The 23,775-nt window shown below is 56.4% G+C and overlaps 2 protein-coding genes and 1 long non-coding RNA gene across 14 annotated transcripts in view; 1 reads left to right on the top strand and 2 right to left on the bottom strand.

Annotated features, from left to right (window-relative positions):
• The window catches only part of LOC121817827 (uncharacterized), a 28,840-nt gene extending 25,884 nt beyond the window's left edge, over positions 1 to 2,956 (bottom strand). Inside the window, exon 1 of the long non-coding RNA XR_006057878.2 lies at positions 2,671 to 2,956. This is a non-coding gene — a long non-coding RNA (uncharacterized LOC121817827). The remainder of the gene's footprint in view (positions 1 to 2,670) is intronic.
• ORAI2 (ORAI calcium release-activated calcium modulator 2) lies at positions 657 to 14,404 on the top strand. 11 transcript variants are annotated; one of them, XM_042240035.1, is made up of 4 exons: positions 2,183 to 2,348; positions 6,190 to 6,314; positions 6,550 to 6,787; positions 11,067 to 14,404. In XM_042240035.1, exons 3-4 carry the CDS (start codon positions 6,563 to 6,565, stop codon positions 11,604 to 11,606), a joined length of 765 nt encoding a protein of 254 aa, XP_042095969.1. In that variant the 5' UTR covers positions 2,183 to 2,348; positions 6,190 to 6,314; positions 6,550 to 6,562; the 3' UTR covers positions 11,607 to 14,404. The 11 variants fall into 11 exon arrangements, with proteins under 11 accessions (XP_042095971.1, XP_042095969.1, XP_042095970.1 ...); XM_042240036.1 differs by having other exon boundaries at positions 6,186 to 6,314; XM_012104494.4 differs by lacking the exon at positions 6,190 to 6,314 and adding an exon at positions 4,787 to 4,913.
• A 1,901-nt stretch (positions 14,405 to 16,305) lies between these two features.
• ALKBH4 (alkB homolog 4, lysine demethylase) lies at positions 16,306 to 23,767 on the bottom strand. Of its 2 annotated transcripts, none has more exons than XM_027961218.2 (3): positions 23,508 to 23,767; positions 20,540 to 20,737; positions 16,306 to 17,188 (listed from the first exon to the last, which is right to left on the bottom strand). In XM_027961218.2, exons 1-3 carry the CDS (start codon positions 23,529 to 23,531, stop codon positions 16,598 to 16,600), a joined length of 813 nt encoding a protein of 270 aa, XP_027817019.1. In that variant the 5' UTR covers positions 23,532 to 23,767; the 3' UTR covers positions 16,306 to 16,597. The 2 variants fall into 2 exon arrangements, with proteins under 2 accessions (XP_027817019.1, XP_014959708.2); XM_015104222.3 differs by having other exon boundaries at positions 23,634 to 23,767.
• Between the last annotated feature and the right edge of the window lie 8 nt (positions 23,768 to 23,775).

Genomic DNA, 23,775 nt, shown 5'->3' with positions numbered 1-23,775 from the left:
AACCAGAGGTGACGATGGCCTGAATTAGAATAGACACGAGGTGGGGAGAGCAAAAAAGAGGGGCTCGGGGGATTTCAGAGACAGAATTCACAGGACTTGAATTCTCCTTGTGGGGAGTCAGGATCTAGAGAGTTCTACAAATCTACAGAGTTACCAGCTGTGCCGTGTGGTGGACCCTCCCTAAGCGGGTAGGGGACCAGGAGGTGGAGCAGGGATGTGAGGGAACCATGAGGCCTCTAGCTGTGGGTGTGGTGAAGCGGGGGCCATGGGACACGTCCTGCCAGGCTGGGAAGAGATCAGGGTTGTAGGTGATGATACAGGAGCCCTCAGGCCAAACAGTGAGTGGGTGAGAAAACTCAGGGAGAAGTGTAGAGAGAGGGACCGGGGCAGGATCCTGAGAAACACCCGTATTGAGTGGACAGACAGAAGAAGAGACGCCCGCGTGGGGTGCGGGGTAGAGTCTGGTGGGCTCACCAAAGAAAGAAGGAGGGTTTCCAGGTGGAAGGAGGGGGACGCAGGGGCACACAGGGCAGTGGCTGGGACATCTGGATTTAGCAGCACAAAGGGCTGTGACTCCAGGTGGCTGAGGAGGAAACGAAGGAAGTGATGACAGCTCTCTGAGAGGTTTATAGTCTGATGTGTAGGGGAGAGGCCACAGAGGGAGTGGAGAGGAGACTGAGGGGGAGAAGGATGGCTGTCAACAGGGTCGGGGAAGTGCTGGGGACTGAGTGAGGAAGAAGGGTCAGAAAGCGGGATATCTGAATTTAAGAGTTCACACTGGGAATTCCCCAGCAGTCCAGTAGTTAGGACTCACTGCAGGGGCGCAGGGTTTGATCCTTGGAAGTTCACAGAGGGTGATGATAAGCGCTGGGCTTTAGGAGTGAATGGTCAAGGGACTGGATACGCTGTCCACGCCAGCGGGGAGGCCATCCTGGCTAGGAGCTGGGGGAGGGAGGAAGACAGCAAGGACCACAGTGTTCACGGAATGAGGGGTCACAGTGGATGAGGTCACCGGCATGGGGTGACCTCTGGGACGTGCCTCCCAGAATTGCCTTTTTCAAATATGGGGTGGCCAAGGCCTCAGAAAAGGCGGTGACTTGCCAGACCACCAGCCACGGGAGTGTCAGCAGAGACTGGAACCCAGACCTCCCTGATGAGCGGCTAGTACTATGCACCTTGACCTGAACCACCTTGGCTTCTGCGTAACCCCCATGCAACAACCTGGGCACCTGAGTGGGCTCTGCAACTGTGAGTACTGTGATCATTAAACTTCTCTCCTTTCAACTTGGTGCTGTCAGCATGCTTAATCTCATAGGGTGGGGAACGCTGTTTTCTGGGTTTGGTTAGTAAACGAGCTCTGGAAAGCCCTGGTAATTATGACTTACATTCTACTTCTGTCCAGACAGGCTGGATAAATGTGCCTGGGGGTGGGAGCGTGGCTACCAGGCCTAGTAAGCTTTCTAAAGGATGTGCAATCAGGGTTCAGAAGTGAGAAGTGAGGCAAAGGACTCTGTTGCTCAAACAATGTTCACCTGTGATGCAATTACAGCCGTTTGCAAAGTGTTCAGAATGTTTTCTTCCTTTTTGAATACCAAAAACATTTTATATTGGGCTATAGCCGATTAACAATGTTGTGGTAGCTTCAGGTGAACAAATAAATTAAAACCAAATTTTTTAAAAAGAATGTTTTTCCTGTTTTCCAGTCCACATTATCAACTGCCAGAGGTATGAAAGCCACACTATGTTTTTTGTGGACTTTGCTCCCCGAAATACAACAATCTCTTTCCTGTTGCCACGGGTGGGAGGGGCAGTAATCAGACCCCAGGATTTTCCTCATTGCCTTGTTAGGGCGGTAAACACAGGGAAACTAGCTTAGTCCGCTCTTAAGCATGCTCTTGGAATAAAAGGTGTCATTCTGGCTCTCAGCATGCGTCTTGAAGTATAAATGGATCTGGCCTGGCATACCTGCTAACATTTACTCATCCAATTGTCAGAAAACTTGGACTGGGCGACAGGAATGGAATTTTTCTTTTTTCTTCTCTTTGGATAAATGTGTCACGGTGCCATGCTGTTGTGACAGATGGAAAAATCCTATGTAGGGCAAGCAGGAAGGGCTCCGAGGGCCCGCCTGGCACGGTGGGTGGATGGGAACCCATCTCTCCTCTCAGTGAGTTACCCATATGCACTTCCTGAAAAGACCGTTCCTGTTTGAATGTCTGGGTTATAAAACCGGAGAGTTCACCACTCCCGCTGAGAGGTTCCCTGCTGCCTGGAACGGAAGGAGCCAGAGGCACCGAGGAAAACTCTTTCTCCCCCAGGGCTCTGCCCACCAAGCATGCTGCACTCGGGTGAGGACCCCGTAGGTCTCGCTGGGCCTGGTGGGTGGGGCTGCGGTTCCGGGTGACCAGCTCCGGGTGTGTGCTCGGCCTGGGGTCGCTGTCCACCTGGCAAATGGGGGCGTAGCCGCCCACACCTTCCCCAACGGAGCCTCCTTTCCTCTACACCCCTTCTCCCCCGGCCACCCACCGTCCGCCCGGCAGACTGATAACGAGATCCCACCCGTCCACAGGGTCAGTGACCGGTCCTGGGCGTCCCCCGGGGCTCACCCTGGGAACCTGGTGCTCCTACTCTGTGTTCAGACCCACACGCGTCCCGCAGACTAGGGCTCACCCTTCCCTGGACTCGCGGGCCAGACCCAGGGGCACAGAAAGCGCAGCCTCCCCATTCCGTTGCTGGGGAGGGAGAGCGAGGGATGCCCAGGCTTCCGGCTCTCATCACTGCCGCGGCGCGGATCCCTGCTCACGGCCACCCGCGGCGCGCCCAGGAACCAGGAAAGATGAGCACCCTTCTCGGGTTTTCGTGTCCCGGCGGGAGCGGCGCCAGCCCGGAAGGGACCCCGGGGGACCCCCAGTGAGGGGGCTGCGCGCCCCGCCCCTCCTGGCCCGCAGCATCACGTGGCCCGCGGCGCCCCCGCGGGCCGGTCACGTGACAGCCGCGCTGTTGCCGTGGCAGCGGCTGCGGCTGGGCGGCGGGGGGGCGGGGCAGCCGGCGGGGGCGGGGCCCGGGGGACCCCGCGGGACTGGCGGAAGGAGGGAGGGGGCCGCGCTCGGCGCCCGGGCCGGGCCACCGGGCCACGCCAGCGCCGCCAGCCGCGCGCCCGAGCCGGAGTCGGGCCGGGAGGGCAGAGCAAAGATCGGTGAGTGCTCACTGCGGGTGTCGGGCGAGGGCGGCGGGATCTCCGCCCCGGCGGGGGGCGGGGGCGACCGGAATTGCACCCGGAGACCCCAGCTTCTTCCTAGGCAGGCCTACGGGACGACTGTGAGGTTGGGACCCCAAGCCCGCGGGATCCCCGGGCGGGGTGCGGAGCCGCCAGGATGACTGGGAGGTTGCCAGACGCGGAGAGATGCGGGCCGCATGCGGGTCCCCTGGCTGCTAGGGAGTGCTGAAGGGAAGGAACAGGGCGGCAGGCGGGTTCCTCCAGGGAGACCCAGGGGAGGAGGGGAGCTGGGCCTCCCGTGTGCGGGTGTGACAGAAAGAGTCAGAAACAGCCGTTTCTGCGTGGCACTCGCCATTGCTCATGCCCCAGATGTTTAAGGGAACTTGACAGTCAAACCCACCCCCTGGAAATGTTTCCCACGGCCAGAGACAGCGTTACGGTAATTCTACGAGATCTCTTTTCTCTGACCGCCCCTTATATGAAAACAAAACCAAAAGACCACAAGGTTCGGCCAGGAGAGCATCCTTTGGCTCCTCTGCCACCTGACGGAAAGGTCAGGCTCCATCTTGCCCCGCCCCACCCGCTGCCTGAGCAGAGCCCTGGAGTCTGAGGACCAGACTCTGCCTCTGGGGGAGGCCGGGTGGGCAGGAGGCTTGGCCCGGGGTAGGACTCTGGGGCTGAGGGGCCGCGGATGGGTTTGAATCCAGTCTTTGCTGCTCCCTCTGCAGGAAGTGGTTTCTCTGTCCTCGGGACCCACAGGCCCACCTCACCACCCCAGCTCCAAGCAGACAGACAACCCTTCCCAAATCCTGCCACTGGAGACATCAGTAGAGCTGAGGCCGCCCCCGCCACCGCCTAGGCCACCGTCAGCCCTCACTGCCCATGAAGTTCTCCACTCTCCAACTTGGGCTCAGCTCACCTTCACTGACGGTCCCCATCTCCACCCCATTCATCTCTCTGGAGGCCACCAGGCCTTCCTGCCCTTCCCAGTCGGCCAAGTGTTTGAGCACACAGACCAGATAGAGCCCCGATGGCTCCCTCACCAACTCCTCCCAAGCCCGAGCGTCTGGGCAGCTCTGGGCAGCGCCAGGGCAAGGCCAGCACAGTCCTACCACCCGGGCCGCACATACTCCCTGAATCTTGCTTCCACCACGGCTCCCCTGGCCCCTCTGCAGCCAGCCTTCCTGCCCTGCCTCTCAGACCCTCCCCAAGTGGGCACCATCTTGTCTTTGCAGGAGGGTCCCTCTTTGCCAACACTACCTTTACCAGCTGTGTCCTGGTCCCTGCTCCCTTGCAGGGACCGTCTCCTGGCCCAAGAGTAGAGGCAGCCAGCCAGCGCCTTGTCCACCCTGTCAGCCCCCACACCGGCTCCACTACAGCAGCATTTAACTCACTGGACAAGAATCTCCCCCGACTTAGGCCACTCCCCCACTGCACATCATCATCTTTCATCTTTGATCCTTAAGTACCAAATGCAGTCTTACCTTAGGGCCCAGGAAGCGTTTACTGGATGCAGGACAGAGGATGGATCCTCTGAGGGGGCAAAGGTTGTGCCTTTTACCCTTCCAGAGGCTGGACAGTGTCTTCATCAACCCCATGGGCTCACTTCTGTTATGCAGCGGAGCAAAAAGAGGAAAAAACAAATGCATTTCCCAATGATGCCATTCTAAATTATTTGGAGCCAGCCAATGGATTGGTTAGTGAACAACATTTCTCTGAATTCTCCCCAAGGGAAGGGACATTCCTGTGATTGACGTGCTCACAAGCTGTGCTGCTAGCTGCAGATGTGGGTGGGGGCCGGGGTGGTGGTGACCAAGTTTCCAAGTCAGCCCTCTTGTAAATGACCTAGTAATTGGCATACCCGGGCAGAAAAAGAAGAGCACAGAGCTGTTCTCTGGGGACCCTGTTGGTCAGTAAAAGCTGTGCGTCCATGGCCTGGCGCAAAACAAAGAGGAAGGGACCCCCAAAAAGAGAGAGCCTCCCCCCTCCCCAGGACCCTCCCAGAGAATCCACTTAGGGACTGGCATGGGCAGATCAAGTTTGGGGCATTTCCTCAGCCACGGACCCTGGTAAACACCCTCTATCCCGCCCTCCCACCCCCAACCTGGCTCCCTGGGACCTAGGAACGCTGATCTGTTTGTAATAGCCTTAAGTAGGCTTTTCACCGGGCCCATGCGGGCCTGAAGGTACAAGTTAATATCTGATGCTAAGTGAGCTGTGAGGTGCCTATGCCCTTGAAGCCTGCCCTGCAGATTAATTAGAGCTGATCCTGAGGGCTGCTGCAGGGCCAGCCCCTTGGGCCACACAAGACCGCCAATCCCCTATTTGGATTAGTGGAGATTTGCGTTTAAATTCACAAATCTCGAAAGATCAGCCCTCTGATCTTCATCCTGTGTTACTGTCAAACCACACGTCTACTGGGATGACTCGAGGGGTCTCCAGCCTCCATTTCTTGAAAAGAATAAACCCCCAAACCATGTTCATGTCAATTGACCAATTTGATTTTTCATTTTGCTAGTTTGCACTGCACCCTGGATGTAGCTTCAGCAAGCTATAAATCAGTTATTTTCAGGGTGAACTGTGCTGATTTAAATTGAAGTGAGATTTGAGAAATTAGCAGCTGCATGGAAACACTGATTTCATGGTTGGCACCTGGCTGTTGGAAAGTAATTTGGAGTCTTTAGGCTCCATTCTCTCGTTTAAGACCCCAATAGGGTGGAGAAGGCAATGGCAACCCACTCCAGGATTCTTGCCTGGACAATCCCATGGACAGAGGAGCCTGACGGGCTACAGTCCATGGGGTCGCAGAGTTGGACACGACTGAGCGACTAACAGGATGGGCATGTCTCCACGTGAAGATGAACAAGTTGGAAAAGTCAGGTGGTGTGCTTAGAATCACATGGCTGGGTCAAATCCAGAAGTATCAGGTCCTAGAAGCTTCCAAAAAGCTATAACCCCCTTGTTGAAGTTAGGCGTTTAGGTGCTTTCGGCCAGCCTTGGAATTCTGTTCACCCAAGAGCCATGCTCAGTTGGAGCTTTTCTGAGCTCAGGAGAGGAGACCAGATACCAGCTTTGTGGAGGAACACTGGACGCTGAGGTGGGTCCTAAAGATGCACCCGCTTGACCCTTCTTTCCCACAGGTGGTCCCTACATTCCTGAGTGGGGACAAGCCTCAGAGGCCAGGGCCCCACCCTCGTGCACCCCTGGATCCCGTGGCCCTGGCACAGGGTGTACATAGCGGGCCCCCAGGGAAGGTAGAAGGGACTTGGGAGTCTGGCTTCTCCATGCGTGGGGGACCCTCGGGTATATCTGAGTGTCTCTCCCGCCCCCAGCCTGGCCCCCACCATGAGCGCCGAGCTCAACGTGCCTGTGGACCCTTCTGCTCCCACCTGCTCGGAACCCGGCCACAAGGGCATGGATTACCGGGACTGGGTTCGCCGCAGCTACCTGGAACTGGTCACCTCCAACCACCACTCCGTGCAGGCGCTCTCCTGGAGGAAACTCTACCTGAGCAGGGCCAAGCTAAAGGCCTCCAGCCGGACGTCTGCCCTCCTCTCGGGCTTTGCCATGGTGAGTGGAAACACGTGGTGGGAAATACAGCCAGTAAGGTGGGCTTCTGCTCACCGAAATCCTGTGATGCTTCAGGGAGCAAAGCCCACCCTCTGGGCCCTGCTAGCAGCCAGGATGGACCATTAGGAAGTCTCTGTCCAGAGACTTCCCTGGAGGTCCAGGGGCTAAGACTGCACTCTCAATGCAGGGGAGCCTGGGTTCAATCCCTGGTCAGGGAACTAGATCCCACAGGCTGCAACTTAAGATCCCACGTGCTGCAAATAAGACCCCTCCCCCACCCCCACCCTCCAATAAAAGTCTCCGCCCAGGTCCCACCCCCTCCAAGGGGTTTGGTCTGGCAACAGGAAGGGCGACCTGGGGCACCCAGGGGAGTCCCCAAGCCCTCAGAAGGCCTCCAAGAGTTTGGGAATGTGAGCAGGGACTGCAGAACGGGCCGGTTTGCTCAGTGTAACCCAGCTGGGCACGCACACGCCCCCCCGAAGTGATGAAGTGGAGCTTCTGGCCTGACTCCTAGCTGCCTGGTTATGCTTTCCTTCTGAGTCACCCCCCAGGGCGAGTCTGTCTGGGGAGAATCTGCAGGCCCCCAGGAAGGGCCACGTCTCATATTGACTCCGAAGCCCGCAGACCTCATCCCTCCAGGAATCGTCCCAGAGCACGGGGATGTCAGGATCCCAGTGAGAAATGCGGCCACTGCTCCTCCTCTGTTGTCTGCTAGGAAGTCCTATTGGACTGGAAGCAATTCTTTTTTTTTTTTTTAATGTGGAAACAATTGTTTTCCCGTAACCTAGGGTGTCAGTTGTCCAGTGGGTATGCAGAAAATAGAAAGGTGTCTGAGAGAGCCAGTGTGGCCATTCCCCTGACAAGGGCCTGCCAGACACAGGTGCCGGTCACCCTCGGAGAAATGAGACATTGTGTAGTCAGGCTGTGACTTCGTACAGGGCGGGGCAGTGGTCACCGCATTTAGAGGGCAGTCAATCTGGGTTCGGGCCTGTGGTTTAAAGCAAACGCTGATTCAGGTCTTGCGAATTATTTTTTAAAAAACAGGGTCTTCCCTGATGGTCCAGTGGCTAAGACAGCTCCCAAAGCAAGGGGCCCGGGTTTGATCCCTGGACAGGGAACCACATCCCACAAGCCACAACTAAAGATCCTGCATGCCACAACTAAGGCCCGGCACTGCCGTATAAATACATATTAAAAACAAACAAAAAAAAGCCCATAATTACAAAAGTGTCCAATCACATGGGGCAAAATTTTGGCTCAAAATGATTTTCTTTCATCACATTGAAAAAGGAATATTTTCTCAAGCTTAATTTTAAGAAATATGCAAGAGAATTTTCGATGTCATAATTAAAATGAGATCTTGGGCTTCCCTGGTGGTCCAGTGGCAAAGACTAGGCTCCCAATGCAGGGGGTGGGGTGGCGCGGTTTGATCCCTGGATGGGGAACGAGATCCCTGCGGAGCCAAAGAAATATTTTAAAAGTTAAATTTTGTTTTCTACCTTCACAGAAGAATTATAGTACTGCATTAAGTTTTTCTGGCCTGTGTGTATATATATATATATATATATATATATATATATATATATATCTCTTTTATCTTTGGAAAACTAACTCTGAGAAGCACTGCCCAATTGAATGCAGTAGGATGGTTTCCATTCTGTGTGGGGCCCAGGTCTTGGAAATCACTTCCTGTCTGTGGGCGGTCTCTTGAGACTACAGTTTGGATTTCCAAATTTAGGGAAGTCACTTTTTCCAACAAAATGCTCACCCAAGTTGAAGGTTACAAAACCCGTCATTGAAATTTGAAAACAAGCCCTGTGAAGCTACAAAACAAAGAGTGAATCCTGGAGGATCAGTTTGAGACTTAACGGCAGACTTCAGGGGTGTGAAGTGGCCTGAGAATGGGAGCAGTGACCTTTGAGAGGCAGGGGTGGAAATAAAAATGCATTTTCTCAGCTTTCATGGAGTATCTCCTCTGTGTCAGCCAGTACTCCCTTTAAGCCGGCAGGGACACATTTCAGAAACCACACAGACCCCAGTAAATCAGATAATTGTTCAGACTGCAAAGCCACCTAGGAGAAAGAAGTGATGAATACTGATCGTCAGCCAGTATTTCCGCTGTGGAAACTATCGCTGAATTAGGACGGGGTCATGGAAAAATGGACAGGCGGTGCTCCGCTCGGAGCCTGTTCTGTGTATCTTGTCGTCAGTCAGTCACGTCTGGCTCTTCGCGGCTCTCTGTATTATGTATTCCCTAATTAGAATTGCAAAGCTGGTCCCTTGTCCAACAGGTGCTCACGCCTGACCTTAAGCTTATTTCATGTTTATCCTGCCCCTAACACAGAAAACCTGTGATCAAGAGGCCTGTGATAAAATATTTACATAAATACACTGAAATATGGCCTTTGGCCTTTTCTCCTGCAGTGGAACAAAACTGCTTTCCTTGCTGGCCTTTTAATCATCTTTGTTTCTTATCTCTGCACCCTCTGAGGTTCACGACATCCTTTTTTGTTGGGTCACGTTCTTTGTGGTCACAAGAGCCTACCCAGGCTACCAGGGCACTGAGAAAGGACCACCCCTCCCTCACCTTGGCAATGTGGCCACCGACTCTTTGGAGCAGTAATCATTGCAGAGTTTCCGTTCAAGCTGTGGTCCATTAGGACTGACATTATCTTTTTCCCTACCAAAGGTTCCATCTCCACTGAGGACAGAATGAGGGGATAAGGCAATAGTTGCTAGAAGTTGTGAAATCTTTTTTGTAAATTTCTTAAAACTAGGATGGCTCTGGGAGTTCCCTGGCGGTCCAGTGGTCAGTGATTGGGACTCTGGCACCTTTTTTTTTTTTGGCTGGTGTGGCCCTGGGTTCAATCCCTGGTCAGGGAACTAAGATCCCACAAGCCGCACAGTTCAGGGAAAACGAACAAACAAACAAACAGGGATGGCTTAGATCTAGGAGACAAACAGTGAGTGGAAGGGCCTTCTGGCTTCCCTCTGCCTCCCTGCTCCTGCTGTCTTAATGGGTCTGGTTTCTTATCGTTGGGTACTTGAGAGAAAGCCCTTGGTGAGCCAAGACTAGGTCTGCAGAGCTGGGGTGGGGCGTGGGCCCCAGGGGAGCCATCTCAAGTGGGCTGGGTGTGACCTGGGGAAGCATGGCAGGAGCTTGGAGCCCAGTCCGGATTTTGAAAGCCCCTTAGGGCTTCTGGTGAGCAAGTCTCAGCCTAAATAGACACCCACTGCTACAGAGATAGGGAGAAGACAGTGGCAACCCACTTCAGTACTCCTGCCTGGGAAATCCCATGGACGGAGGAGCCTGGTAGGCTACAGTCCATGGGGTTGTGAACAGTCGGACACGACTGAGCGACTTACTTTCACTTTCACTTTCATGTACTGGAGGAGAAAATGACAACCCACTCCAGTATTGTTGCCTGGAGAATCCCAGGGACGGGAGCCTGGTGGGCTGCCGTCTATGGGGTCACAGAGTCGGACACGACTGACGTGACTTAGCAGCTACAGAGATAAGCTGGGGCTTCTAGTCCTTTGGTGGGCCTCTTATTCCCTTTCACTTAAAAGTGATTTATATGTTATTGAAGTGAATACACACGCGGTTTAAAACCCCAGCAGCCCCTGGTTCCCACCCCTGGAGGAGCCCCTCCGTCTCCATGTGGAATTTGGGAATTACTGTTTCTTACACTTTCTAGACATTACCTTGGCCTAGCTGTGAAGATTCAGCTGTTTTCCCAGCCCAGGCCATTTCCCAGCTTCCCCGTCTTGCCATTGTTCTCATGTATATGGCTATTCCCGGCCTTTGGAGATGAGGCTGCTCCTTCCTGCTTGTGGTCTCAGCTGACAGAGGCACCCTGCGGCTTGTGTGAGTCCGTCCAGTGTACAGCTCTGAGTCTGGGGGTCATCAGGAGCCTCCATTGTTCCTTTTTTTTTAAACCCCGTGAAAGGTCAGGTTGTTTTGAAAAGCAGCAGTTGTTGGCAGCTAAGTCCCACTGCAGCCTGGCTCTGCTATCAACAGCAGTGTTGCATTTTCCCAGGGAAGTGTGGCCTCTGCCTTGGGCCGGAGCTGGGCACCCCCAGTACACCTCTGTCCATGGCACCTAGGGGGAGATCTCGGAGGGACCCAGTGCTTCTTTAGCCTTTTCTGTACTTTTTAGATTGCCCTTAGTGAGATCTTCTCTAGCATATCAGAAAAAAATTCACAGTGTGTGAATAGGGGAGGAGAGTGCCCTCTGCTCTGCGGAGGCCCCGACTCAGCAGCCCCTCTGCCTTGCAGGTGGCCATGGTGGAGGTGCAGCTGGAGACGCAATACCAGTACCCGCGGCCGCTGCTCATTGCCTTCAGCGCCTGCACCACGGTGCTGGTGGCCGTGCACCTGTTCGCCCTGCTCATTAGCACGTGCATCCTGCCCAACGTGGAGGCCGTGAGCAACATCCACAACCTCAACTCCATCAGCGAGTCCCCGCACGAGCGCATGCACCCCTACATCGAGCTGGCCTGGGGCTTCTCCACCGTGCTGGGCATCCTGCTCTTCCTGGCCGAGGTGGTGCTGCTCTGCTGGATCAAGTTCCTGCCCGTGGACGCACGCCACCAGCCGGGCCCCCCGCCAGGCCCCGGCGGCCACACGGGCTGGCAGGCCGCCCTGGTGTCCACCATCATCATGGTGCCCGTGGGCCTCATCTTCGTGGTCTTCACCATCCACTTCTACCGCTCGCTGGTGCGCCATAAGACCGAGCGGCACAACCGCGAGATCGAGGAGCTGCACAAGCTCAAGGTGCAGCTGGACGGGCACGAGCGCAGCCTGCAGGTGGTGTGAGCGCATGCGCTCCCGGCGCGGCCGCCGCGGCGCCTGCGTCACTTGGCATGGACCGGAACTCGCTTGCCTCCTGGACAGTTTCAGACACGCGCATGGCCAACCGGGCCGCCGAGTCTCTGCCAGACGGTTCTAGACCAAAGTTCTACTTCTGTCTTAATGCTGTTAAGACCTGGCTCGTTTCCCCTCAGAGGATGGAACTCTTCAGTTAAAGGGGAGACTGATGGCTAAGAGCTCAGGGTAAAGAAAGGCTGAGTCCTTGGCCGTGGGGACTTACTGAGGCAAGGAGGCCGGGCTCTGGGTTGTAACGGGTGGTCACGGGTCTCCTCAGAGACATGGACCGAGTGGCCAGCTCGGGGCGGGAGCCTGGCAGGGGCCTGGAGAGTCAAGGCAGCATCCTGAGTTCAGGGAAGGGATTGCACCTTGACTCTGGAGCTGGGCTGGTGGCAGCCCGGGGGCATGAGTGATGCTACCACCCCACTATGAATAGACTGGGCACCGGATTAATGGCGTGGCCTGGTGCTTCCCTCCCTGCCCTGGAGGGAGTTGGGTGGCCTCGCCTGTGGGGTGGGTGGGGGAGGGGAGGCAGGAACCTGGGTAGGGCAAGTCAGCCCAGCAAGTGCATCAGACTAGTCAGGCCTTGGATGAGATGTCCAAGGTCGGAGGCCTATGAGGTCAAGAGGCCTGTCTCTAGGCATCCCAGGTGAGGTGCCCACTTGAGGTGGCTAACTGAGGGGTGACCTGAAGCAGCCTGGGCTCGAATTCTCTCTTCCCAGACAGCAGGATCCCTGGCCACACTGACACAGCGAGGCCACCAGGTTGGGGAAGGGGCCCCCAGTCCAGAGAGGTCCTTATCTCAACCCCAGACGGTCCCAAGCTGTCAGCCCTCCGAGCTGCGGTTACAGAGGGTGGGACACTGGCCAGGCAGCTGAGCTCACCTGTCTCCCTGCTGCCTGTGGCCCCTGCTGTGGGAGGGGGGCAGCCTGGGGGACTTCCTGTCTAGACAAGGCCGTGGCCTGGCCTGGTCCGTGGGTGGTGGTGTCAGAGGCCAGCCCTGGCCACATTTGGGTTCTTCTTATGACAGCAGGGAGGGCGAGGTCCCATGTAGTGCTCCCCAGGGGCCCCCCAAGCGTTCCGGCCACACCCACCCAGCTCATACTTCTAGTCATGGTTTCTGGTGTTTTCCAGATGGCATCTGGTAGGCCTGAGCCCACGTCTTGGGGCAGAACGTATACGTGCTACAGCCCAGCTCCTCTGTGAGCTTGCTGTGCCGAGCTGCTTTTAAGAACCACGTGTACATACTGGCCAGCAGCCGCCAGAGAGGGGTGCCTTTTCTTTTGTTTCCACAGTCATCGGACTTCATGCTCCGATGGCATTTCTGTCCACAGCCCAGTAGCTCTGTGGTGTCTGGGTTGTGTGTGCCAGGAAACGCTGCTGGGCCTGGTTGAGGTTTCTGAGATTGTGACGTACTGTCGAGAACGTAAACCTTAACACATCACTCTGAAATGCTGAGAACCACCAGTGCAAGTCGTGGCATTTACGGGGAGCCTGGATGTCGTGTCCTGTGGGGCCAGAGGAGAGCCCTGGTGCCTTCCAAAGGGTGTGTCTCTCATATCCTCTGCTGACATCTGTCGTGACTTGCTCGCTCCCTGGCGCATGTCTCCTCTCCTCCTGGAGCCTTGCTGAAAAGGCTTGTCTGGTTTAATGTGTTTGCTCTGTGCAAGGTCACTGGCGTCACTGCAAGACCACCACTGTGTGTCCTGGTAGGGACCAGCTCTTCCCCACTGCTGGAGGGGGCAGCAGCCCCTTCCTCTAGCCTGAGCCTTTTGAGAGGGGCCTTGCGGCGCTCACTGCGACCCACTGTCCTGGGCTGCCTGGCGCCCCTGCCCTGTGAGCCAGGCCCATGGAGTGCCTAGCTCCCCCACATCGTGGCAAGCACACCCCAGGTATCAGCCAGGAGCCCGCCGTTAATGCCTGGCCCATGGCGGTGGTGGGAGGGGAGCTTCCTAACCTGGCCACATCAGGGTCACCTAGGTGCCAGGGCAGTGGCACACAGGCAGGGAAGATGCCGCATGACATGTTTTAGACACTGATTAGGAGAACAGTGTTCTTGCAATTTCTTTTTTTCATCCGGCACGTTTTCCCAGCTCTAGCCTTTCTAGTTCCCAGAGGTATGGGGCAAACAGTTTCTGTGAGAACAGAGCTGACCACGGGTTGGGGACTGGTGATGGGGGTCACTCTCAGAGTAGCCCAGAGCATCCTCTGGGGCTGGAGAGTAAGCTATTTGGAGCTGCAGCAGGGCAGTCTGGGAAGGAGAGGGAAGCATATTTACAGGCTAGAAATTCGGTTCCTGGAGGTTTAGCCTGATTGTGAAGAGGGTTCCGCGTATAGTGGCCTCTCTATGGTGAGAGGAGCGGTGTGGGCTTGCCCTATTTTCCTCTGAAAGGAGCCTTCCTGGTGCTCATAAAACAAATGCCCGCAGATATACACAGAGGCCATTTCCAAAGTGGAACACAGTCTCCATTTAGTACCTGACCAGAAGCAAACTCACGGTTTCTATTTTGGACAAACTGCCAGGGCAGAATGTATTTCAGTGTCTTCTAGGAAGGTGCGTGCAGGACAAAACCACACAAGCCTGAGTGGATTGAGGTTCATCTACAGACCTTATCTGTCTTGTGCTGAGAAATGCACTATGCATGACGTCATGGAGACCACATGTGGTGTACACCCCGCCCCCGTCCTATACATGGATTTTTTTAAAACTGTTGTCCTGGATTGAACTGAATAAAGCTATAACTTGCTCTCTGCTCTTGGTGGGAGGCCACAGGGAGAGGGGATGCTCAGAAGCCCCTTCTCCAACCACTGGTCACCAGTGTCCCAACAGGCTCCCAGGTGAGGGAGGTAGAGGCCCCCTTATTGGAAACTTCTGTCCTTTACTAATAACATTTTTTAGGTTTTTTTGGCATACTGTGCAGTATATGGGATCTTGGCTCCCAACCAGGGATTGATATCATACCCCCCCGCAGTGGAAGCACACAGTATTAACCACTGGCCCACCAGGGAAGTCCCTGTTATTGTTCTTAACGTTCTGGCACTTCAACCCAGAGGGCCAGCCTGTCTCTGCAGCACAAGATGACTGGGCTGCAGTCGTCTTTTTTTTGGGGGGGGCGGGGGGTGGCGGCCAGAAAAGGCCTGGGCTCAGCGCAGAGCTTTAGGCCAGCAAGCCCATTCTGACCATTTCCTGCATGTGCTCAACCAGCCTGCAGACACGGTCCCGACTTGGATGCCTCCGGAAGGGCAAAGGAAGAGAAGGGACAGACCAAAGCTAGAGACTCCTCACTAGGTCCATTAAGACCCTGCTGAGCTGTCTTTCCAGCCCCTGCCATCCCTCTCAGGCTGCTGGGGACACAGTCGGGCGGGTTTTGCACCCGTCTCTGCAGGAAGAGCCTAGAGGACACTGCCTGGCCTCAGCTCAAATGGGGCCCTCTGTTGGTGGAGCACCCTGCAGGCTCCATCCAGGGGCCGGGATGCCCCAAGGCCCAGCCTGTCAAGCCCCCAGCGAGCAGACCACCAGGTCAGTGTGCCTGCTTGGAAACCGATGTGGCAAAATGGGCTGGAATTCTGGCCGCCTTGCCCAAATGCCACCCTGAAGGGTGTGAGGGCTAGCAGGGAGGTCACAGTACCTGAGAAACAGCAGTCCCCCACCAGAAGAGGAGTCTGGGAGCCCACTGCCCCCCGCGGCCGGGGGCTGGGCCCACTCAGTCCTTCTGTTGGGTCTCTGCCAGGGCCACTACACAGACAGTGCAGGGGGGCCAGTGGCTCTGCACTCCTGACAGCTCTTGGAAAGTTCCAGAGTAACCATGAAAACCAGTGCTATGAATGTCTTCAGGCTGTGATAGGGCGCTGGTCCCCTAAGTTTGGCTCCTAGCATGTGGCTGGTGGGCCAGGTATATCGACATATAAGCAGCAGACAACCAGGCTGGCCCCCCAGCCTGCACCGCCATGCCTTCCGCCTCCACAGGCTGCTCCTCACCTGGTCACGAGGGACAGCTGCCCGTCCAGGTCACCACCTCACAGCACTGGTGCCAGGTAAGAGCCACCCTGTGCTGTCCTGAGCTGAGGAGACTCCTCCACAATTTCTAACATCACTGGGGGTTGGGGGCCCAGGCTCCCAGCAGACTGCCCCATCACCACACCCCACGGGGTCAAGCATGACCTGGGCAGAGCCGGCTCAGAAGCTGTCAGCAGTCCTGATGTCTGAAACAATAACCACCTCACATCCTCTACCAATCCACTCTCCAATCCAACACGAAGTGGTTCCTAAAGGAGGGGCCTGGGAACTCCCCGGGCAGTCCAGTGGTTAGGGCTCATCACTTTCACTGTGGTGGCCTAGATTCAACCCCAGGTCGGGGAACTAACATCCTGCAAGCTGCGTGGCACGGCCAAAAGTAAATAAGTAAAATAGTAACTAAATGCGGGGCCTGCAGGCTGGGAGGTTCTGCAGCCTTGTTAAGTTGTTCAGTGGCTCAGTCGGGTCCAACTCTTTGTGTCTCCATGGACTGCAGCACGCCAGGCTCCTCTGTCCTTCACTATCTCCCAGTTTGCTCAAATTCATGTCCATTGAGTTGGTGATGCTACCTAACCTCTAACCTCGGTTACCCTCTAACCTCATTAAGACAGATGGATAAAGGAGAAAACCGCCTGAAGGGGCACCAACCATTTTTAAGCTCAAATTAGGCCACTGCCCGCAACTGTGACAAACAACCCAAACCAGCGGCCACCGCGCAGGCCCAAAGGGACCGACCTGGGCCCCCCACAGTGAAACCATCCCGGGCAGGGCTCAAGCTGCCAGGCGCCAGGGTGTGGCCAGCAGGCTCCTCTTAAGACCTGAGAAAGACCCTCATGCACCCCCCCTTCGATGCTGGCCAACGGTCCGCTGGGGAGCCAGCGCCTCCGCCAGGCCCAGCTGCCAGCTCCCCGTCCCGAGCGGCAGCTCACGTGGTGGGTCTCCCCTGAAAGGAGAGCGCCATTTGCAGGAGTTCCTGCCCCAGTTCCTGCTGCTTCCCTCCAGGGCCGAACTCGGCCGACAGCTCCCGGAAGGTGACGCCCACGCGCCGGGCCCGGACGTGCCGCCGGTGGATGGCATGCTGCCACTGGTGCCGCGCGCCTCCGCTGAGCACCACCAGGGAGCGGCGGGGCAAGGGGACCGCCACCTCCACCTCCTGGCATGGGACGGACCGGCTGGGAGCCATCGCGCTGTCCGCCAGGGCCTCCGGGAAGCCGGATGGGGCCAGGCAGAGCAGCAGGCTGCCGGGCGCCTCCCGGGACATGGACAGCACGGTGGGGGCCAGCAGGCTGAGGCTCACCAGCCGCTCCCCCCACAACCAGGCGTCGTCCAGGTGCGGGTCGATGGCCGAGCCCCGCTCCGGGCAGTAGTCCAGGTTGCACTGCTCCACGGGCTGGAAGTCCTCCAGGATAGGGTAGAGGCCCATCCGCCGCACCACCTCCCGGCTGAAGCTGGGGAGGCCTCGGAAGTCGGCCATCTTTAGCTTCTGTTTCCGGAAGTTGACTTTGGGGCCATAGTCCTGGAGGATGAGGACGAAAACGAAGTGGGGGGTTGGCTGAGTTTACGGAAATGGCATCACACGCCAGGGCGGAAGAATCCAACCACAGGGACCAAGACAAGCCACGACGTCTGACTTCGTGGATCTGACGTTTTGGCAGGAGACAGAGACCAGAGAGAGAAAAACAGCAAACACCAGCTGGCAGTAAACGCCGCCGAGAAAAACAAAGCAGGGAAGGGGATATGGAGTGTCGGAGGATGTCTCCGCCCAGGCACCGCAGGAAGCAGAGCTGGAGACAGGAGGCCCGTGTGTGGGTGACCTGTGGGTGGCCAGCGTCCCCGGAGTCAGGACCTGGGAAGGAGGAGCGGCTGGGCAGGGCAGGCGGGAGGGCGCGCCAGCCCAAGGCAGTGTTACCAGCTGGTCAACACGGCGCAGCTGGGCTTCACGACCACGAGGGAGAAGAGTTCCCCAAGGACCCCGAAGCGGTTCCACTTCTAACCTCACTGAAGAGAATGGAAACACATGTCCATACAGAAACCTGTACTCGAATGTTCACAGAGGCAGTACTGACAAAGTCAAACAGTGGGGACCTCCCTGGTGGTCCAGTGGCTAAGACTCTGAGCTCCCAATGCAGGGGGCCCGGGTTCTATCCCTGATCAGGGAACTAGATCCTACATGCTGCAACTTAGTTCATATGCTGCAATTAAGACTCGGTACAGGCAAATTTAAAAAGTCAGAAAGTGGAAACAACCTGTGTCCACCAGCCAGTGAGTGATGAACAGAGAGTCATCTATCCATGTGATGGAATAATGCTGAGTCACAAAAAGCAATGAAGTCCTGATACAGGGTGCAAAGCGATGAACCTGGAGAATATGCTTGGTGAAAGATGCTGACACAGAGGGTCATACCCCAGCTATAGGAATGTCCAGAAGAGGCCAACCCACAGACACAGATAGCAGTTAAGTGGTTGCTGGGAGTTAAGGAAATGCAAAGTGACTGGAATGGGTATGTGTTTGCTCTGGGCTGATGAGAATGTTCCAGAACTAGACAGTGGTGACGGCTGAACAACACTGTGGCTACACTGAAAATCAAACCACTGAATTATACACTTGAAATGGGGGGATATTATGGTAGGTGGCTTCCATCTAAAGGAAAAAAAAAAAATACCACGAGAGAGGAGCCCTGTAGAATACAGCTCAATCTGAGGGGTGAGAGGGGAGCACGTATCCACACTCCTGCTCCCTGCGGCCCCTCCAGTGGAGGGGCCCCACCTGGTGGTAGAGTCTCCTTCCCTGTTCTGCAGGAGCCAGGGCCAGCTGGCTCCTTCAGGTCACCCTGACCTGTCGGCAGCAGCTGGCAGGAGGGCCACAGGCAGAAAGAAGAGAAGCCAAAGCCCGAGGAATCCCTGGGAGGCTGGGGTGACTGCCGTGGGGACAGCAGCAGCGGAGACCAGGGCTGGGCTGGCGGCCAGCACAGGGCCTTCAGGACATGGGAAGGCCTCCGTGTTCACGCTGACATGGGAGGCCTGGAGGGCCGGCAGTAGAGCAGCGACGCTGACCCGCTGGTGGGATCACTTCCTACTGAGACCGACAGGAGGGGCGATGGCCATGCAGGGAGTGTGGGAGGCAGGTGGCAGCAGTGGCCGGGGGTGAACGTTCTCAGACTCAGGACACGTTTTGAAAGAGTAAAGAGCTGACAGGAATCACCAGAGAAAGACAGGACTGTGAAAAGATCCAGGGTTTCTGGTCTGAGTAGGTGGAAGGTGGAATGCGCCAGCTCAGCTTCAGGGCTGACAAGCAGGAGAAGCTGGGGCTGGAGATCCAAGCACGCGAGCCCTGAATTTGTTGGACCGGGCCTTGCTGAGATCAGCTAGGGGTGTCTGGAGAGGGAGGAGAGGCCTGAGCCTGAGAACCAGCCGCTGGGTTTAGCGGTAGGGGTCGGCAATGAGGCAGTTTCAGAGTGGGTTAAGAGGGAGCAGGAGGAGAGGAGCTGAACAGAACAGCTGCACTTCTCTTCTGAGAAGTTCTGCTGCAGAGACGAGAGACATGCAGCTTCCTGGGAGGCTGGTGGGAGAGAGCCGACCTTGAGAGAAGGGAGCTGGACAAGGGCTTCTGAGAAGAAGCAACCAGCCCGAAGCTGAAGAGGGGCTCGGAGGGAAGCGGAGCACAGGAGAGAAGGAAACCTCAGTAGATCCGTGTGTTTTCTCAGAGAACCCCGGTCATCAGTGGAGAGGGAGAAGGGGAGTGAGGACTGGAAGGACAGCACCAAAGCCGACGACCTAGGGAGTCAGCACGGCTCTGAGCATGAAGGGCCTGGCTCAGGATGGAGAGCCAGAGCCCGGGGGCCACCTGGGGGTGGGCGTGCGGGCTGGACCCGACCAGAGCTGTGGGTGAGCGGAAGGAGTCTGACAAAGTGAGAGCAGAAAGGGTAAGGGACACCCGAGGAAGTGCCTGTGCTAAGTGGCTGGGGGGCCAGGGGGAGTTGGGGGGTGCGCTCGGGCAGGGAGCGTGGAAAGGGGGCCGATGGCTGTCTGGAGGGGGTGAGGACTGCTGGAGATGAGGAACAGAGGAGACAGGAATGGACCCAAGGAGAAGGGGGCTGTGATCCCAACAAAGGGAAGCTTCAGGGTTTGGAGGCCAGCGTATCAGTAGGAACAGGCGTGAGGAGATTCATAACTGACCCGGAGAACTGCCTGCCGACAGGGGTCGGGGCGTCTGGCAGCACTCCACAGGGCTTCCCTGCGGGCTCAGTGGTAAAGAATCCGCCTGCTAATACAGGAGACGCAGGTTTGACCCCTGATCCAGGGGGATCCCACGTGCCTCGGAGCAACAAAGCCAGAACTACTGAGCCTAATGCTCTAGAACCCAGGAGCCGCCAAGTACTGAAGCCTCCAGAGCAACAAGAGAAGCCACTGTAAGAAGAAGCCCTCGCACCAGAACTAGGGAGTAGCTCCTGCCTGCCGCAATTACAGAAAAGCGTGCACAGCAGTGAAGACCCGGCACAGCCAAAAACAAATAACTAACTAATTAATTAAAAAGAGAAGCACTCCACGAGAGTCACCAGCACTAGGCCAGCTGGGGAGAGGGCAGAGAGAGCTGGGTGGCCATCTGCTTCTGAGCCCCAACTCATAGGAAGGTAAACAGGCCATGCTCTGGGCCCTTTCCCAGCACGCCTATTCAGCAGCCCTGCCCTGCCAGAGCCCTAGGTCAGCTTGTCCGCTAATGGCTCTGGGGGGTGGCTGCAAAGGAAGGCATGGAAAAGGAGATAAGCACAGGGGCTCCAGGGTCAGGTGCCTTGCAGGGCCCTGCAGCGTGACTGCCCTCTCTGGCCGGCCAGGCCCTCCTCCCCCTACCCGGCTCTGGCCCAGCCTACCTGCTTCCTCCGCCCAGACTGGGAGAGCTTCCAGGGCTCGAGGTCCATCAGCTGCACCATCTCGGCTTCTTCCTCTTGGGTCACGAAGTCCTCGATCAGGGTTACACCCGGGAAAGGGAAGGCCCAGCCTTCAAAGTCAGACTCCTCGGCCCCCACTGCCCAGCCGGTGTCAGGGTAGTAAATGAACCGGTGTGTTTTCTGCAAAAGAAAGACAGGGGTATCAGAGCCTCTGGAGCCCTGGCTCACACCACACATGTGCCCTGAAAAGCTGCCCCACCCAGTGGTGCACCCTCCCCAGCAGCACTTTGGGGGGCAGCTGGCGTCTCCAGGGAGGTGGGACCCCTGCCCAGCCCCCACCTTGCTCACTTTTTCATCTGTAAAAGGGAAGAGAGTACACAGGACCATTCTTTTGTCTTCCACCTTGCAGGTGAGGTGACTGAGGCTCAGCAAAGTTAAGGAACTAGCCCAAGGCTGCACAGCTGGGGAGCAGCCTCCAAGGCCACACTGTTGCTGTGCTGCTGTGGGCACTATCTGTGCCCCCCAGGCTAGTGAGGCCTGTGTGGAGGCAGACAGCCCTGACGGGGAGCTGGAGAAATCTGCTCCCCTAAAGCTGAGGCCTTGAGCTGCCCAGGGGGTGAGTTCACACGCTGGGAAGCCAGAGGGAGCAGCTCTTTCCAGCCACAGTGGGGGTGTTGCTGGGGCCTCCCCGACACGGTGACAGCCATGGGCACTCCCTGAATTTCTCATCGAAAAAGGATAGAGGGCTTCCCAGGTGGCTCAGTGGTAAAGAAGCCACCTGCTAAGGCAGGAGACATGAGTTCAATCACTGATCCCAGAAGATCCCACTCACAGTGGGGCAGCTAAGCCGGTACGCCACATCTACCCAGCCCGTGGTCTAGAGCCTGGGAGTGGAAACTAGCGAAGCCTGCACACCCTAGAGCCCGTGCTCCGCAGCAAGAGAAGCCACGGCAACGAGAAGCCCGTGCACTGCAACTAGAGAGGAGACCCTGCTCGCCCCAACTTGAGGAAAGCCCACACAGTAGTGAAGACTCAAGAGAGCCAAAAATAAAATAAACAAATAGAATTTAAAAAGAAGAGCAGAACTTGCCAGTCACCTAGAGGAGTACCAGACTGACAACCTCCTGTGGCAGGGCCTCCAGCCAGTGACCCGGCACAAGCCTGGCCAATTACCAGGCAGTCTTTGCTCTGGAGCTTCCGGTTGGGTGAGCCAAGACTTCCTCAGATCTGCGTAGCAGTCGGAGGTGCTCCCTGCCCAGTGCCCCCTGCCTCCTCCCCGTGTATGTTCTAGAAGCGTTGCCAGCACCCCTGACTCTGAACCACCACGTCTCCCTCCTGGCACCTCACGTGGGACAGACAGACAGTAAGGACTCCTCCTGTACATTTCACTTGTTCCTCAGGCATCAGGTTGGGAAGATGCTACCCGCTGCAGTGCCCAGAACCTCCACACCCTCGGCCATGAGCCCAGTCCAAACCTCTGGCGAGGTCTGAAAATTTTAAGAAAGTAATTGTGGTGAAATATATACAACCACATATATTTTATACGTAAGACTGATCCTCAACCATATTTTAAGTGCGCAGTTCAGTGCTGAGTATGTCACACTGTCGTGCAACCAATTTCCAGAACTTTCTCATCTAGCAGAAGTCTACCTGTTAACTTAGAGAACGAACTTGCGGTTGCTGGGGCTGGGGGGTAGGGGGTAAGGAAGGGGTAGAGGGATAGTTAGGGAGTTTGGGATGGACATGTACACACTGCTACATTTAAAGCCAATGAGGTCCTCCTGTACAGCACAGGGAACTCTGCTCAATGTTATGTGGCAGCCTGGATCGGAGGGGAGTTTGGGGGAGAAGGGACACACGTATATGTATAGCTGAGTCCGTTCTCAGTCCACCTGAAACCATCACAACATTGTAAATCAGCTATACTCAGATACAATTTTTTTTTTTAAAGTCTATCCATCAATCGACACATCCCCTCTCTCCTGCACACCCACCACTCTCCTTGACTCTGACTACCTTAGATGCTCTACCTGAGTGGAATCATACAGTACGCCTTGTGACTGCCTTATTCCACTCAGCATAACGTTTTGAGGTTCATCCGTGTTGTAGCACGTGCCGGACTTTCCTTTCTTCCTTTTCGGACTGAATAATAGTCCTTTGTATGGACCGGCCACATTTTGCTCATCCTTTCATCTGTCCATGGATACCTGGGTTGCTTCTACCTTTTAACTCTTCTGCGTAACTCTGCAGTGAACATGGGTGTACAGATATCTCTTCAAGACCCTGCTTTCAATTCTTTTGGGTCCATATCCAGAAGTGGGATTGCTGGGTCATATGGCAGCTCTACATTGAATTTTCTGAGGAACTGCCACTGTTTTTCACGGACAAAAACAGCCCCCTTCTGAGCTTCTATCAGGGACACCGTGACGGTTTCTTTACTGGCTTCCCAGCCCCCTTTCTTCTTATCCACTCCTTCCCCTCAGAGGTACTTTATAAAGTTCATATGTGATTTTAACTTTAAAACCCTCACGAGCTCACCACGGCCCTCAAGAGGAGCCCAGCCTGCCTTCCGTGGTCAGGCCCCACCGGCCTCATCTCCCTCACCTGACGCGTCACCCACCTTCCCCAGGCCTCGGCCCAAACAGTTCCCCAGCCTGAAGGCCCTCGCTCTGCGCAAAGGCTCTGAGTCCTTCTTTGTTAATTCGTAGGATTAAGGAATCTCATTTCCGTCCAGTGCCTCCTGGGACCCTTTGCCCCGAGTTTCAGCACCCTCTGCTCTCGTCCTGTCGTCTTCCCACGGGCAGGTGAGGTTCCCAGCCCGACCCGGGCGGAGGGGCAGCGGCCACGTCTGCTATCAGACTACCCCCAAGTTCCATAGGTGAACCGCGGCCGGACTGCACCGACGTCCCAGCCCCTTCTCCACTCCAAGCCCACGCCTCAAATCCCTCACCTCTTCACCTCCCAACGCCCCCATCTTCAGGGCCGCTGACACGGTCTGATCCGGAACCTGTCTTCAAGGCCTGTTTCCCCACACGAAGAATGGAGTTGTGGGCGCGGCCCCTCTCCCACCCCTCACCTGCGAGGGGTGCTGCCAGGGCGGGTCACCTCCGCGCTGCCGCTCGCAGATCAGACAGGTCCTGATGCCCTTGCAGCCGCATTCCCGGAGAACCTCGGGAGGCGCCACCGCCGCAGCCGCCATAGCAGCGTCCCGGCGGCCA

The sequence above is a fragment of the Ovis aries genome, chromosome 24, assembly GCF_016772045.2.
Source record: "Ovis aries strain OAR_USU_Benz2616 breed Rambouillet chromosome 24, ARS-UI_Ramb_v3.0, whole genome shotgun sequence".
In the NCBI taxonomy this organism is placed as follows: domain Eukaryota; kingdom Metazoa; phylum Chordata; class Mammalia; order Artiodactyla; family Bovidae; genus Ovis; species Ovis aries.
This window is presented reverse-complemented; position numbering and strand designations above follow the sequence as displayed.

Coding starts and splice junctions, on each gene's coding strand:
- ORAI2 (XM_012104494.4), top strand. Junction 6,788..11,066: donor TCCTCTCGGGCTTTGCCATG/GTGAGTGGAAAC, acceptor TCTGCCTTGCAG/GTGGCCATGGTGGAGGTGCA.
- ALKBH4 (XM_015104222.3), bottom strand. CDS start 23,756: ATGGCGGCTGCGGCGGTGGCGCCTCCCGAGGTTCTCCGGGAATGCGGC. Junction 20,738..23,633: donor CCTGGCAGCACCCCTCGCAG/GTGAGGGGTGGG, acceptor TTTCTTTTGCAG/AAAACACACCGGTTCATTTA. Junction 17,189..20,539: donor AGTCTGGGCGGAGGAAGCAG/GTAGGCTGGGCC, acceptor CTCATCCTCCAG/GACTATGGCCCCAAAGTCAA.